The 16,959-nt window shown below is 41.1% G+C and overlaps 2 protein-coding genes across 8 annotated transcripts in view; both read right to left on the minus strand.

The window, feature by feature from the left end:
* CUNH5orf34 (chromosome unknown C5orf34 homolog) overlaps positions 1-10,440 on the minus strand; it is a 34,102-nt gene extending 23,662 nt beyond the window's left edge. The window contains exons 1-4 of one of the 3 annotated variants that reach the window (XM_013051429.2): positions 9,680-10,440; positions 4,525-4,758; positions 4,274-4,363; positions 838-1,490 (exon numbers count right to left, since the gene is read on the minus strand). In XM_013051429.2, the coding sequence (XP_012906883.1) occupies positions 838-1,490; positions 4,274-4,363; positions 4,525-4,719 (938 nt within the window). In that variant the 5' untranslated portion in view covers positions 4,720-4,758; positions 9,680-10,440. Of the gene's footprint in view, positions 1-837; positions 1,491-4,273; positions 4,364-4,524; positions 4,759-9,653 lie in introns of all 3 variants that reach the window. The other 2 variants (XM_013051421.2, XM_004737923.3) reach the window with 2 other exon arrangements.
* Positions 10,441-14,649: 4,209 nt separating this feature from the next.
* Positions 14,650-16,959, minus strand: part of PAIP1 (poly(A) binding protein interacting protein 1) — a 31,676-nt gene continuing 29,366 nt past the window's right edge. For all 5 annotated transcript variants that reach the window (XM_004737922.3, XM_004737920.3, XM_045079533.1 and 2 more), the window contains one exon: positions 14,650-15,836. In XM_004737922.3, coding sequence (XP_004737979.1) covers positions 15,743-15,836 — 94 coding nt within the window. In that variant the 3' untranslated portion in view covers positions 14,650-15,742. The remainder of the gene's footprint in view (positions 15,837-16,959) is intronic.

Raw genomic sequence — 16,959 nt, forward strand, 5'->3', positions numbered from 1 at the left:
GATAAGCCTGAAGAATCACTCCCGTTTTGCTTTAAATAACAAATATATCCTAAGAGACAATCTGGATCAAAGCCCAATTCTGCACACGCTAGCTATGTGACTCTGCTAGGGTGACTTAATCTTCCTGTGTCTCAAGTTCCTCTATAAATTGGGGTGATAACAGTACTTACCTCATGCAATTCCTATGCTAGCCCAACAGGTGCAGTGCCAGGGTGCCTGGCACGTAGGCACCTCGTGTCAGCTATTATCATCCCTACTGCACTCCTTAGAGAGGATATTGACCTCTTAGTTGATGGAACATTCACTGCTTTTTTCAAAAATGTTCAATGAATTGATTTATAGTTAGCTCACCAAAGACAGGCGTGGGCTCTGAGACTAGGCATGAAAGAATGAACCCAGGATCACAAACCGTCAGCTCCGGGCTCCAGCCCCCCATGTGATGGGCTCCACAGAGCAGCAGCTGATGTTCCTCTGTGCTCACCACCAGAGCCCTGTGCCATCACCACACTTTCATCATCTTTTCAGTGACGGTGACCTTCACAGAGTCTAAGCTCCCAGAGAAGCAGGGACTGTGTCTTGGTCATCTCCAGTCTGTGCGTCACAGAGGATGCAGTGTACAGTCAGCCTTGCACAAACTCAACGCATGGGCAGACAGTAAGGGACTTACAAAACACATAGGCTAGGGAAATGATTTACTATCGATTATGAGCAAAGTTTTGGACCCCTGAATGAACTTCCCTTATGAATGGCAGCAGATGACTGAGGAAGAAAAATTATCTTTAGTTAAGGACAGGCTCTGACAAGAGCTTGATGACAAAAGAGCCATTCTCCCATTACCTGTGCAGGTGGGGGACAGGACAGCTGAGAAGCAGGGCCCTGGGAAGAACAGAAACCTCTTTTCCTCTTTCCTCTGAAATCTCAGAAGTGAATGTTTTCCTCTGGGTGGTGTCTGCCTCACTTCTCGACATACTGCTGATTTTATTATGAAAATGAAGTGCTAAAGACAAAGGATATTTCCATTCCTCTGGACAGGAGGCCACAGGCCAGCGCTGCTTCACCCACGTGTACACACACGTGTGTCGGGTACCAGGCGGAGGTGGCTCCTCCTTCCTGCCTTCAGCTCCGTCTGCACAGCTCTCCTTCTCTAAAGTTTCCTTGGATTTCGTGAGCGGACAATAAAGTTCATTCTCTTTATTCTTCAGTTTCTGTCTTGGTACAGACCTTCCATAGGTACAGATTTTGCCTGCTTTTTCAACTAGCTTGTCCTTTCTGGCTTGATTCTTCTTTTCTGACAATACTATAGACGAATCTGGCTTCTGGCTTACTTTACACAAAAAATGTACTGTAAATTCATGCTGCAATCTGGGCAGGCAAAGGTATGCATGTCCATCCAACGATGCTATCTTCACGCTGCCGCTCTGTGTAAGTATCATGCCATCATCGGTGTCAGGCCTGGGCCACCTCACTTCTGAGAAGTCAACGAAGATAAGCTGAGTGGAGGAGAGAAAGAGAGATGGGGAGTATTTTGTCAACAGTCCAATGTTTCCATGCATTTGATGCTTACATATTGGGCAAGAAATCTCTTGAAGTTGGGTTCGTGTTTTACTACCTAGAGAGAATGAAAAATGGAGAGCCACGTGTCGGTCTATATGCATTTTTCCACAGAATATTTGATATTGTTAAGATTATCTCGCTTAGAGAGATGTAAAATAAACACACACATACATATAAAAAATGAAAGAGAGGAAAAAGAAGAAAATGATCCTGACTATATTTAGTGTTAGACATATTTTTGTTTGAAATGTATGATGATCAATAAACCTTGCTTTGCTGCTCACCAAAAAAATAAAAATAAAAAAAGGATCAGAGATAGATTTTCAGCCCTTCCCAAAAGTCTACCCTGAAAAAGAATATTAATGAGGGAAGACCAGCACTACAATGTACAAACAACACAATGTACTACATTAAAAGCAATCACAACTTAAATGGTGTAGAACTAGTATAAAAATCATTGACAGAGCAACTCAGATAATAAGGAAACAGAATCAAGCATATATTAAGATGTTACATGTGACAACATAAACTTTTCAAAACAAGGGGGGAAGGGGAGAATGACTTAATGAATTGTACTGGAATTACTGAATAGCATGTGGGAAAAGTTATCTCAAAGGGCTATCAAATAGACTAAGATAACGTGTATAAAGTACCTATCCTAAGTAGCACCTGTCATACCATACCTTAAAATAAATTCTGGGTAGTTTAAAGAGCAATGTTTTTTTAAAAATTGACTTACTAGGGGCGCCTGGGTGGCTCAGTCAGTTGAGCATTGGGTTCTTGGGTTTGGCTCAGGTCACCATCTCATGTGTCATGAGATCGAGCCCTGTGTGGGGCTGTGCACTCAGTACGGAGTCTGCTTGGGGGTTCTCACCTTCTCCCCCTCCCCCATTTGCATGCACCCTCTCTCCCTCTCAAATAAATAAATAAATCTAAAAACAAAAAAACCCTGAATTACTCAAAGGTAAACTGATCCTGACCAATAGCAAACAGACTTGTAATTGGTGCCAGTGCCTACAGCATCTCTTCATATAAGATAAAAACAGTAGGTGTCATGTAACAGTCTTTTAATCAATTAATCTTGGCAACAGTTAAACATATCAGCTTCCATTTATATAAAATCTTAAATTCACAAAAACTAGTATCAAGAAAGCCTCTTAAACTTATATCCTTTTTATGTGTACAGATGTTCGTACAGTGTTCACTGATGGCAAAGCTGGGTTGTAAGGATGGTCAGTTCAGAAAGTTCACCCTTCAGGGGGCCTGGGTAGCTCAGTGGGTTGAGCCTCTGCCCGGGTCATGGTCTCAGGGTTCTAGGATCGAGCCCCGCATTGGGCTCTCTGCTCAGCAGGGAGCCTGCTTCCCCCTCTCCCTCTGCCTGCCTCTCTGCCTAATTGTCATCTCTCTCTCTCTGTCAAATAAATAAACAATAAAAAATAAATCTTTAAAAAAATAAATAAATGAAAGTTCTCTCTTCGGGGAGCCTGGGTGGCTCAGCTGATTAAGTGTCTGCATTCAGCTTAGGTGATAGTCCAAGGGTCCTGGGATGGAGCCCCACATTGAGCCCCACATCAGGCTTCCTGCTCGGCAGGGAGTCAGTCAGTTTCTCCCTTTCCCTCTGCCTCTCCCCTCACTCATGCTCTGTCTCTCTCTCTCATATAAATGAATGAATCTTAAAAAAAAATTCTCTAGGGGCGCCTGGGTGGCTCAGTGGGTTAAGCCTCTGCCTTTGGCTCAGGTCATGATCCCAAGGTCCTGAGATCCAGCCCCGCATCGGGCTCTCTGCTCAGCAGGGAGCCTGCTTCCGCCTCTCTCTCTGCCTGCATCTCTGCCTACTTATGATCTCTGTCTGTCAAATAAATAAATAAAATCATTTAAAAAAAATTCTCTCTTCTAGAATTAGATTATCTAATAATCCTACTACAGCAAACTATACAGTTTCAATGAAAAAAGTTACTCAAAAGTTAGTAGTACTAACTTATAGGCTAAGTTACATCTTACAGTTTTTCTCGACTCTTCTGCCATCACGACAACAGTGGAAAGTGATTAAAAGACAGTCTTCAGAGTCAGATACACTGGATTCAAATCCTGACTGCCTTTTAGAAAATGTCCATGAACAAGATTAGGTGAACTCTCTGAGATTTAATTCTCTCACCTGTAAAAAGGGGCTGAATATACCTGTTCTGACTGGCTGGACATCCATTTCGATGATTAGGAACCCATGCCATACTGACTGGTCTTATTAAATATTTTAAATATCATTCCTAGTTCTTGGAACATAGTAAATCCTCAATAAATGATAGCTATAGTATTATTCATAAAAGTTCAAAATAGAATACAAGCAAAAAAAATAAAATGTGTATACCTATAAATTATACATCTCTACTGCACATGAACTGCACATAAACTATTACAAATGGCCACATAATTTCTTACTTTTGAATACCTCTGAGAATCAAAAAGTCATCAATAAAAAAAGTTCTGAGTAGAATCTTTGGCTACAAAGAAAAAGGCAGGAAGATGAACTATGTACCTTCAGAGTCTCAATCAGTATTTAACATACCAGAACATCCTATTCTAGTGAAAAATATAAGCCTACACATTTTATAGCAAGGTGTGTATTCCCAAGTCTCATGAAGAAAAAGATTAAATATGAAACTACCTGTTTCTATTTGCTTGCCCTCAAATATTACTTATTAAAAAAGCTTTAAAAAATTACCTTTTTTCTTTCAGAAGGTATGATGCTTTCAGATAAAAAAGGGCAAACAGCAAAAGAATTTCGAAAATCTAGGGCTCGCTGTAGTTGCTCCTACAAAAAGAAATACAAAACGTAATCTTCAAAAATGTAAAATAACTTGAACATCAATTTAGAGTGACTGTAATCTGGAATACTAACTACTTTCCATATTCCGACCACCTCAACAATATTCTGATATCAGAAAGAGCCGTTTTTGTATCATCTTTACTCACTCGGTAAGTGCTAATAACAAAGTGTGTCCTTTGCCGAATTCTTTCTGGTTGTTCTAAAGGATGTGCTGAAATAGGAGGTGGCTTTTCAAATAAAAATTCGGAGCCACACGGAGAAAGCTGCAGTCTGGAACCATCAACATATTGCACTTGCACTGAATCATCTTCATAAAGTACCATCCGCACTTCAGCTGCCATTACTAGGACTCGGGATAAAACGTCCTTACAAGGTGAAGACTGAAAGAAATAGGAAATAGGGTAGCACAAATAGTTCTTTTAAGGTACAAAAGTTCTATCATAAAAAATTGGATGCATTTTCCAAAAACATAAGCAAAATGCATTTCCCTTGCGTTTATTTTTGTTGGGGGAAAGGTGATTATTGGGGCACCCAGGTGGCTCAGTTGGTTAGGCATCTGACTCTTGGTTTTGGCTTGGGTCCTGTGTGACATCGAGCCCCACATTGGGCTCTGCACTCAGCCCAGGGTCAGCTTGAAATTCTTGCCCCCCTCCATTTCCTCCTCTCCCTCTGCTCCTACCCCCCAACTCCCTTTTTCTCTAAAATAAAATTTAAGAAGTGATTATTTTACTACATACTTCTAAATGATCTGAAATTAACAACCTGAACAGAAGGCCTTGATTAACCCCTAGGGCTTTACTCCAATGTGGGAAGATAAACTAGAGGGAGAAAAAAGCCCACCAAGTTATAACTACCTTTATAATTTTAATAGCTTTAGTTCTCCTGAGGTTTAACTTTTGTAAATTTTATGCTCAGTAAGTCATTTCATATAGCAAGCAAATTCCCTCTTTGCAATAAGAATATAGCAAATCCTTTGTAATATATGCAAAAGGCAGGCCAAAAGTAACTATTAGGCCTAAGAAAAAAGAACACTGAAAAAGTGTTCCTGGATTTTTGTTCCTAGTCTGAAATTAAAGTAGTAGTTCCATGTCACTACTGAGCAAGCTAATTAACCTTCTAGTGTCTTAGACTTACTTTTATTTCAGTGAATTCAATTTTCTCTTCCCTGTCTCTAAAATGACTGTCATCACCTGTGTTTTCCATATAGGTTTGACCGAAAGGGAATTAGAGGTTGGATTCCATTCACACTCCCCCATTTACTAGCTAAAGCTTCAGGCTGTTTGTTTGTTTCCTTATTGTAAAATGGGGCACAGAAACAAGATTATTGCAAGGATCAAACCAGACAACACATATCTCAGTACCAGAATTCCAATGTTTCTTTATAGGAGCCCAATCTTTTTTTAAAAAGATTTTATTCATTTGTCTGTTTGTCAGAGAGAGAGAGAGCACAAGCAGGGGGAGTGGCAGGCAAGGGAGAAGCAGGCTCCCCTGCCAAACAAGGAGCCCAATGAGGACCCTACCCCAGCATGCAGGGATCATGACCTGAGTCAATGGCAGATTCTTTTTTTTTAAAAAGATTTTATTTATTTATTTATTTGACAGAGAGAAATCACAAGTAGACGGAGAGGCAGGCAGAGAGAGAGGGGGGGGGGGGGGAAGCAGGCTCCCTGCTGAGCAGAGAGCCCGATTCGGGACTCGATCCCAGGACCCTGAGATCATGACCTGAGCCCAAGGCAGCGGCTTAACCCACTGAGCCACCCAGGCGCAACTCAATGGCAGATTCTTAACTGACTGAACCACCCAGGCATCCCATGAGCCACCCAGGCATCCTGCAGCTCAGTAAATCTTATGATTCCTTTGTAACACCATCGCCACCTTCTCTGACATTTATCCATCTCCCTTTAGAACACCATCCTTTTTTGTTTTAAAATATATTCATTTATCAGAGAGAGAAAGAGAGAGAGAGAGGAAAAGAGGGAGGGTGGGGAGAGCAGAGGGAGAAAATATTTAAGCAGACTCCCCACTGCTCGTGGAGCCCAACGCCGGGCTCCATCTCAGGACCCTGAGATCATGACCTGACCTGAAACCAAGAGTTGGAAGCTCTACCACCTGAGCCACCCAGGTGCCCTTAGAACATCATCCTTTTAAAGACTTTCCTTTCTAAACACTAACCTATCTTCTTCTAGGACATTATCTCTTATTACTCAGGTGATCAACTTTCACCTGACAGAAAAAAGTAACTTCCCCCAGTATGCTCTTTTTGCCTACCAAAAAACTTGGATATGATATCCACTCATTGTCTACTTTCTCTCCCATTTGTCTTCAGTCCATTGTAATCCAGCTTTCCTCCACCTTTCTACTGAAATTTTTCATTATGGTCACCAAAATCTTCCTACATCCAGTAACTTCAGTTTTCATCCTACTAAATTGATGACTCTGTGACAATGTTTTCTACCTTCCCTGCACCAAATTCTCTTTTCCTTTGCCTTTTAATTGTCTTAAAAAAGGAGGGAGTGCCATGGTTTCTCTCACTACATCTACCTCTGTCTTTAGTTTAATTTTTTTTAATTTTAAGTAGACTCCACCCAACCTGGGGCTTGAACTCATGATCCTGAGATTAGGAGTCACAGTCTACCAACTAAGCCAGCCAGGGACCCCTACCTCTGTTTTTAGTGTAATCATTTCCTTTCACCATTCTCTTAAATCAAGGATTTAGGACCTTAGTCTCATTTTGTCTCTTCTTACTATAACCACTCATGTTGCTTTTATGCCCACTCTTGCTTTTTTAAAAAAATCTTACCCCCTTTCAATGTATGTAATCAGGTGCATATGATTATAATCTTTTGTAAAATATGTTGGAATAGAAGTACACATTAAAGCATATGGTTTCTCCGGAGGACATTCACACAATTTTATTAATTTCCCCTCTCTAGAAAACTTCCAAATCCACCTGACTTCTCCTGAACTTCAAGCTGCCTGCTAGACCTCTCTTCATGTCCTTGTGCCAGAGATAAACCAAACTTAATCAATATGACTAAAATGGAACATCATCACTCCCACCAAAGCAGACTTCTAAAGCGTTTCCTAATTTCACTTTCACTATTTTTTTTTAAAGATTTTATTTATTTATTTGACAGAAATCACAAGTAGACAGAGAGGCAGGCAGAGAGAGGAGAGGGAAGCAGGTTCCCTGCTGAGCAGAGAGCCCGATGCAGGACTCGATCCCAGGACCCTGAGATCATTACCTGAGCCAAAGGCAGCGGCTTAACCCACTGAGCCACCCAGGTGCCCCTCACTTTCACTATTAAGTCCCTCAAGTCCAGTCTACATACAGTAGCCAGAGGGATCTTTCAAAATTAAAATGAGATCTAGCACATCCTGGCTCACAATCTACCACTTTGCACTTAAAAAAAATTATAACAGCCACACAATCTGGCTTCATCTTCCTCTCCAAATGTCATCTCCAACTGTTATAAAACTGAACTTTTTGATGTTTTCAAAACAAGCTGTTTCCTATCTCAGAACCTTTGCAATGTTCTTACTGCCTAATTCGCCCTTTCCCTGGCTTATCACATGGCTGGATCTTTGTCTTTTAAGCTTAAATATCACTTCCTCAAAGGCCTGACTTGTTCATCTCAATTAAAGTTGTTTCCAACCATCTCCCAATCACTTTTTTTCTTTTAAAGATTTTATTTATTTGTCAGAGAGAAAGAGAAGGAGAGACTGCACAAGCAGTGGGAACAGCAGGCAGAGGGAAAAGCAGATTGCCCGCGGATCAGGGAGTGGGATGCAGGACTCAAAAACCCTGGGATCATGACCAGAGCCAAAGGCAGAAGCTTAATAGACTGAGCCACCCAGGCATCCCTCCCAGTCCCATTTTAATTCATTTCATCTGTTTTATTCATACCATCTATCACTATCAAAACTGATTCTAGGGACGCCTGGGTGGCTCAGGTGGTTAAGCAGCTGCCTTCGGCTCAGGTCATGATCCCAGCGCCCTGGGATCGAGTCCCATATCGGGCTCCTTGCTCGGCAGGGAGCCTGCTTCTCCCTCTGCCTCTGCCTGCCTCTCTTTCTGCCTGTGCTCACTCGCTCTCTCTCCCTCTATCTCTGACAAATAAATAAATAAAATCTTAAAAAGAAAAAACTGATTCTATTAGTTTCTCCGCTTTTTGTCTTTTTCCACTAGGATACAAACTCAAATCAGACCAGAGACCTCATCTGTCTTATTCACAGTACTATCACTGGCATTTAAAACAACAGTTAGCTGAGGCGCCTGGGTGGCTCAGTGGGTTGGGCTGCTGCCTTCAGCTCAGGTCATGATCCCAGCATCCTGGGATGGAGCCCCGCATCAGGCTCTCTGCTCAGCAGGGAGCCTGCTTCCCTCTCTCTCACTCTCTGCCTACTTGTGACCTCTCTCTGTCAAATAAATAAAGTAAAAAAAAAATTTAAAAACAGTTAGCAAATAATAAGGGTGCAATAAATATTTATTTAATGATGAAAGATTAAGTAAGTGAATTTCAAAATTCCTGCTCCTCCTGAATTTTGCAATTTGAGTTAATGGCATCTCAATGTTAGCAATATTTAACTTTTCACTGTTTTTCTCCACACCCCTATAACATATCTTGCTGATTTGGCAGGTTTCTTTTATGAAACTGGCTCCTTTTCCATTTCAGTCCGTCAACCCTCCCCTCCATTTCTGCAGCTATCTTGCACCTTCTTCAGTTTTTTCCCTCTCCATTTCCAGTACTGCTGTTACAGATAACTTTCCACAATGCAGACCATACCAAGTTCACATCACTTGTTCAGGTGCTTGTTCTTTTCACAAACAATAAATATTCATAGCAATAAATGTATTTATACATAGTAATAAAAGCATACACACACATATACATATAAACTCAGATATCCACTTGCTATTTCAGGAAAAAAAAAAAAAACAGGCTGGAAAACTTGTGTTTTCTGATTGCCAACTGGGAAAAGGTCTCTACCTTTGGCCAAGTTTTTAATTTAAAAAAAAAAAAAGGCTACTGAGATAGAATTGTTATTTTGAATAACAAGCAGACACAAGAAACAGCGGAAAATCTAAAGTTCCCGGCATATTATAAGAAAACATAATCCAGCTCCAACTCACAGCCTCATCTCTACCATCTTATTCCTGTTTGTTTTTCACCACCCGGTACATTACGTCTAAGTGTTTAACGATCAAAAAAAAAAAAAAAAAAGCCACAAGTCTGCACTTGCTGTCAACCGCAAGTTAGTGAAAAGGCCTCACCAAAACAACCAACGTCTTGGACTCACACGGCGGTTCTGAGATGAAAAGTCGTGGAAAGGAGGCCAGAGGCCCCTTTGCTTTGCCAAAATGCTTGAAGCCTGCCCACGACTGTTTCTCCAGGGTTGTTTCTTGAATTTGACAAATTATCAACAAGTGATGTTTCTCGATGAGAGAAAACAATCACGGCCGCAAGGGAATAAGGCCACAGAGAGAGTGTGTTGGTCGAGACGTCCGTCCTGTTTGGGTAGCGGGGGAGATGCGGCAGCAGCAACTATGAACCCGTAAAAAACAAAAAACAAAAAACAAAACAAAACACAGGAAAGCAACAGCAGTTCAAATCTTCCCGCAACCCGGGGAAGCGTCCTTCCTCTCCGGAAAAAGACAGGAAGTCCCGCCCCGTCCGCGCCCTCCGCTCCGGCGGCCGGTCCCCGGCGCGCTCCTAGCGAAAGGCGGGACCGGAAGTAGGGAGGCGGGCTTTCCCAGTCCTGAACGTGGTTGCTTCCCGCTTGGTTTTTACTTTCCGTATCGAGTTGGGACCGGTCCCACCAGGTTGTGATTCGTCCTGTAGCGCCGTTCGGCCAAATGCTAACTACATGAGTGGATTTTAGTGGAGTAATGCTTATAAAATAACCCAAACAAGCTGTTAAAAAAAAAAACAGACAAACAGAAACTTGGCCAAAGATAGAGTCCTCTTCCTAATTTGGTACGAAGTCTGTACCTGCACTTCTTTTCTAAAATAGCAAGCAGCGTGTCTGCTAAATTTATTATCATCCGATGTTTATGGGGAACCTACTATGTGCTGGGCACCGAGGGTATAAAGCAGGAAATGCGATCTAGGGTCGAGGGGTGGGGGTTGGAGATTATATGGAATGAAAGGAGTAGACACTAATTTGATCACAGAAGTGGCTAACTGCTCCTAAACTAAAATACAGAGGTCTGTGAGACTGTGTAGTGCACAGACCTGAGGCTGAGGAAGTATTTACACTGAAACCCAAAGGGCAAGTAGGTGTTAGCCAAGTACAATGTGGGGAAAGTGTTTCAAGCAGTGGAAGCAGTCTGTGTTAAGACCCTGAGGCCCAAAGGAAAGATCTTGCCCCCTCAAAAGGCTAGTTTGATTTAAGAATGGTTAAAGAGGGCGCCTGGGTGGCTCAGTGGGTTAAGCCTCTGCCTTCAGCTCAGGTCATGATCCCGGGGTCCTGGGATCGAGCCCTGCATCGGGCTCTCTGCTCATCAGAGAGCCTGCTTCCTCCTCTCTCTCTGCCTGCCTCTCTGACTACTTGTGATTTCTCTGTGTGTCAAATAAATAAATAAAATCTTTAAAAACTAAAAAAATTAAAAGAATGGTTAAAGAGGGGGTTTAGGAAAGAGAAGCCTGAATGGGGACTCAGAGATAGGCAAGGGCCAGATTATGGACTTCTGAATTATGGGCTTTGTCTTAAAAAGTGATGGCAGTCTATTACAAGGGCTTTTTAGAATTTTTTACTTAGTTATCATACAGTGCAATATTGGTTCTCGAGTGGAATTAAGTGATTCACCACTTATATACAACACCCAACACTCACCACAGTTGCCCTCTTTAGTACCCATCACCCATCCAGCCCATCCCCCACCCACCTCCCTCCATCAACCCTCAATTTGTTCTCTATTCTTAAAACTATCTTTGGGCTTGTTTCCCTCTCTCCTTTTTTTTCTATTCCCACTTCCCATATGTTCATCTGCTTTCTGTCTTAAATTCACGAGTGAGAGCATGTGGTAATTTCTTTCCCTGACTGCCTTATTTCACTTAGCATAATATACTCTAGCTCCATCCACACTGTTGCAAATGGCAAGATTTTTTTTTTTTTTTTTGATGGCTGAGTAGCATTGCATTGTGTATACATACTACATCATCTTTATCCATTCATCAGTCAATGGACATTTGGGCTCTCTCCGTAATTTGGGCTTTTTAAGCAAAGGCAGCAGCACCAAGGAATAAGAAGAAATCTAACTCCTTAAATTCATCTGTTTTTGAAAGTCTGATAAGCAAATTGGCCTCAATCTTATGTAAAAGTTAATAAAGCCACCCGTAGATGCCCTGTTTTCATTGATCAGTAACATCAATTTGTATTACATGCATTGACTTAGGTCCTGTCCTGTTCCCCTTTTTCTTCTCTAATGACTAAGAATCTTCTATTTGTTAACTGTCTACTACTAAGGGGTTTTGTGACGCTATCTGTACTTTAGAAGATCCCTGGAATGTCTGAGTGAAGAACGGATTGTATGATGCAAAGAGATGTGGGGAGCCCAGTAATCTTTTGAAAACACAATGGGAGAGATGGCATTTCAGACTCAAGATTAGACAGTGAGGATGGAGAGCACAGCTCCAAGAAATATTTAGATCAAATTCAACAGTCTTGGAGATAACTGAACAGTGTTAAAAACAGGTCCATGAGTCCTGGTTGGAGCGAGGGGACAGAGGGCAGTGCCATCAATAAGACAGACACAAGAAAATTTAGGGAATAGCAGGACTTTAGTTTATTTGAAGATTTTATTTGGTGGAGAGAGACACCAAGAGAGAGGGAACACAAGCAGAGTGAAGGGAAGAGGGAGAAGCAGGCTTCCTGCCAAGCAGGGAGCCTGATGCAGGGATCAATCCCAGGACCCTGGGATCATGACCTGAGCCAAAAGCAGGCACTCCGCCGACTGAGCCACTCAGACGCCCCAGCAGGGCTTCAATTTTAGAAGTCTTCTTAGTTCAAATATATTAACAAAGGTCTAGAAACAGATTAGAAACAAATCTGGAAGTCAACACTGATAGCTGCTAACTGAAGCTTTAGGAGAGGATTAAATAGTCCAAGGATATAGTGACGTAAGAAAATGTTGACTGAGCTTTGAGGAACACCAATACTTACACATTAGTTAAGAGAATCCCACAAAAACTGAGGAACAGCCAGAGAAAAGGCTATTCTATTCCAGATGCCTAGAGGTTTTCAATTTTGGTGCCCCTTGATAGTGTCAAGATACTGCCTAAAGAACAAGCTAGAGTCAGGTATCTACTGGATTTAGTGGCATAAATGTCCTTGGCAGCTCTACCATGGGCTGTTGTATATAGGGGCAGCAGAAGCTATAGGTCTGAAGAGCAAAATAGGAAGGAAATGGAAAACGAGTATGGGACATTTAAACAATCTGGCTAGGAAGCAGAACTGCAGAGAAATGTGAGGGCCAGATTTCCCCTGATGAGAGGAATGACATGTTCAACAGCTCATGCAAAGGGCCAATAGAGGGATTTGAAAAAGTACAGACCAAGTTAACAGCAGAGTTCATGAGAGCGTGAGAGGGCATGGGATTCGAGAACAAGTGGAGTAGCTGGCCCTGAACAGGAGGGATACTTCCTGTACAAGAGGAGGGATAGAATGAATGCAGAAGCATTTGTGTACATTTGCCCGATTTCTTCTGTGAATCATGAGGAACAGAGTGGAGGGTTTGAAATAAGCAAGGTAATAAACACAGTAGCATTATTGGCAGTGCTGGCAGCTTAGGTGGCAATTGTGAATTTACACTAGTACAAACCTACCAGAAACGTGATCTCTAGCTGCCTGGTTGAAGCAACAGAGTTGGGTCCACGCACGGTTAGACTAGGTCAGCCTGGACACATGAGCCTCCAGTTTCTTAGACCCTCTCCCAAATTCTCTAACCAAAGCCCAAGTCCTATTACAAGCCCAGCGTTCCCCATGTGCCTATTCTGCTTTAGTGCAAAAGTACTAAAGCCCACCCTGCTCAGGTACATGTATGTTCCTGGTAGTCTTTGGCTGGAAGGGCACAGACAACATAAAGACAAAAGGTTGAGTTAATGACACAAGTGCAAGATTTTGTACAAACAAATATTTGTACTTTACCAGAACACAAGCCTATGACCTGCACTAACACCTGTGTGCCCTTGTTCACTGGAGACTGTACTAGTAATCTTTACAAGAGATTGAGGACACATGTTTCTGTCGAAGATATGGCCAACAAACGCACACAGGTCTAGCTCTTCCTTTCAGGATATACCGTTACAGTTTTAAAACATATCCACATTTCTTGGTGGCCTCTTATCTGATATGGCTTCAGTGACTCAGAACTAAGACTATAATGGAAGTTAATGCTGTAAGCAGCTTCCAAATGCAGCTTCTTCCTGAGTCTTCTACAATGCCCCCTCTTAAAATCCAGCTGCCATGTTTGTGAAAAGTCCAGGTCACATGGGCAGGCCACGTGTCGGTGGGTCTGGCCAAGTGACAACTTCCAGTCCTCTCCGCCCAGCCAGCTGTGCGAGTGAAGAAGCCCCCAGATGATTACAGCTCCCGGCCATTTGACCACCTCCAGTTTCCCCAGCTGAGGCATCAAACATTGCACAATAGAAAAAGCTGTGCCCTGTCCAAAACCCTGAACCACAGAACCCAGGAGCATAACGAAACGCTTACTGTTTGAAAACACTAAATCTGGGCGGTTATTTAAACAGCACTAGTAACCGGAACACATGATGATCCTGCTGGTAGCTGCTGAGTACAGCAGTGACTGGTGACAAGGAGCTAGCAGACTAAGCTGGATGGTTATTCACAAAGCAACTGTGAGAAGTTTAAAGCACATTCAGTTATCATGTACTTGGCCCCTGGTCTATTGTACTGCCCCTTCCCTACACCTCTTCCCTCTCGCCCCCAAGATTTACAATGAACACAGTCTTTGGAGAACTTCAGATTAAGGTAATTATCCACCATATTACAGGAGCCATTTTGAAAAAAAAAAATCCTATTACAAGTTCCAAAACTTCCAATTATATATATCATTCCCTTTTACAATAAGGAATCTGAAGGTTGTTTTATATTTGTTAATTTTTCCAAGTAGACTAATAACTGAATTCTTAACACACACTGAATAGGACATCATCTATCCTAGCAGAGTTTGATTTCAAAACACTTAATTTTCTCACATCAAAGTTCAACAGAAATTCTTTAAAATACCAGGATACCACTCCAAAAACTTAAGAGGAAAACAAAACTATTTAAATTTTATTTTCAAAGTCTAATTTTAATCCAGACTGAACAAACAAGAAGAAAAGTGAGAAAACTAACTGTATTAGCAGACACAGATGTACCAAATGTAAAACAGTGGGTTATTAACAGAACTATTTACATGCATATTTACAAGCAATCCTTTTGTACATAAGTTTTACTTTTAGTTAGTTGGAAAAAGGCTTTGACATTAGGTACAAATAATTTTTAAATAGGGTGAAGGTGGTACTACATTATAGTAAAAGTATTAGAAAAGTGATCCTCAGGGTGTATCAATTATAAAGCAGGTGAAAACTTGAGTGACAAAGATCTAGTAAAATTCTCTAGTAAAAAAGTCAACGCAACTCATGCTACAAAATAAAAATGAAAGCCATAAATAAAGCAGAATAATGTTCCACGCTTTAGGGTAATGAAGTTGAGGGGTGGGGGCAGGGAGGGAGAGAACAACTCCAATAAATCCGAAGTGAAGAATCCTGGTTGTTTAGTTGGGAGTTTTAAGTCTTTTTTTTTTAAATGATATTTTAAAAGCCCTTGGTATCGAATAACATCTGGATATGTGAATCAGTTGTTAATGGTACAATCTAAGACTTCAGTGCTAAAGATTTCATGACGGTGATTCAGATTTGAAACCCAATTCATTGGGCCAACGTAAAACTAAATGAAAGCTATATACTCATCTAAAAAAGGATGCTACATTTTGCAATAATATGTATTTCCAGGCTAAGACTTTTTCCCCTCAAGAAAAGTAGAATTTAAAGGGTAAGCTTCTAACCAACTACCAAAATTTACTTTCAACATTTTATTTATTTCAAAATCGATTTTATTGCAGCCAAAACAGTGGAATTAACTGTACATAATAAACTATTATATATATATACACATTTTAAGTTATAGGGAATAAAGTTTATTTTGGCAGATAGTGTTAAACAAAATTAAAGTTGCATACATTAGTAACATAACTCAACATCCTTAATTTGGTATAAGTGTGACACATTTTCCTGTGTTCTGCTAAATCACCATAACCTAAACTGCTTTATAAAACTGATGTGTTGAAATTTATCTTTACTGCTTTCGCTTACGCTCTGATTCCAAACAAAACTTTTCATAAGCTTCTTCTATCTCTGGGTCCATCTCATCATCAATATCATCCAAGTATCTATGAAAGAAGTAAAGATGACTCATAAGTTTCATGTTTTTCAATTCAGAAATATCAAAGATGCTAAGCCACACAAAAAAGTATGGTGACATAACTTTCTTAGACTGTTATAGAATGCAAGCACTTTTCAGAATTATATACATGTCAGTCCTCCAACCAAACGCTTAATCTGAGGAGTTACATTTTACACTGGATTCTCAGTGTCTTGTGTTTGAAATTAAGCTTCTGTTATCCTTTTAGACATACGTTAAAAAAAAAATATTTAGGTTTATCTCTACACCCCATGTGGGGCTCAAACCCACAGCCCCAATATTTAAGAGTCCCACGCTCTTCTGAGCAGTCAGGCATCCAACATACAGGTTAAATTCTTCCCCCACCCATATGTTAAATTCTTAACCTAATCTAAAAGTGATTTCAAAGTCTCAATATATAAATTTGGGGACTCAAGACTGATGGTATGTTAATAATTTCACCTTAATCACACTAGAATTAGAACATAATTTTGGATATGCCATTCGCCTCCAATAATGCAAAGTTTTGTTTTTTTTAAGACTTTACTTGACAGAGAAAACATAAGCAGGGAGAGCAACAGGCAGAGAAAGGGAAGCAGGCTCCCTGCTGAGCAAGGACCCCTCCCCCCCCAACAATGCAGGGCTCTATCTCAGGACCCTGGGATCATGACCTCAGCCTAAGGCAGAGGCTTAACGGACTGAGCCACCCAGGCTCCCCTATTTTCTATCTACTTAATATCAAAAAATGATAGGCGTGCCTGGGTGGCTCAGTCAGTTAATTTTCTGCCTTCGGCTCAGGTAATGATTGGGCCCCATGTCAGGCTGTCTGCTCAGTGGAGAATCTGTTTGTCCTGTCCCTCTGCCTGTCACTCCCCCTGCTTGTGCTGTCAAATCAGGAAGGAAGGAATGAAGGAAGGAAGGAAGGAAGATGTATTCCTGAAATGACAATTTAGTCACATTCCATCTATTTGGAATCACTTTCTTAACAAGAAGCTAACTTCAAAATCATCTATCTCAGAATTTTCCCAAATATTAGGAAGTCTAAAATGATGAAAAGCAAAGCTTTCCACAGTTAAATATGGGTAGAAATTTTAAAGAACCCATTAAGGATT

This window comes from Mustela putorius, unplaced genomic scaffold, assembly GCF_011764305.1.
Source record: "Mustela putorius furo isolate JIRA1106 unplaced genomic scaffold, ASM1176430v1.1 tig00000407_pilon_pilon_pilon, whole genome shotgun sequence".
NCBI classification, from domain to species: domain Eukaryota; kingdom Metazoa; phylum Chordata; class Mammalia; order Carnivora; family Mustelidae; genus Mustela; species Mustela putorius.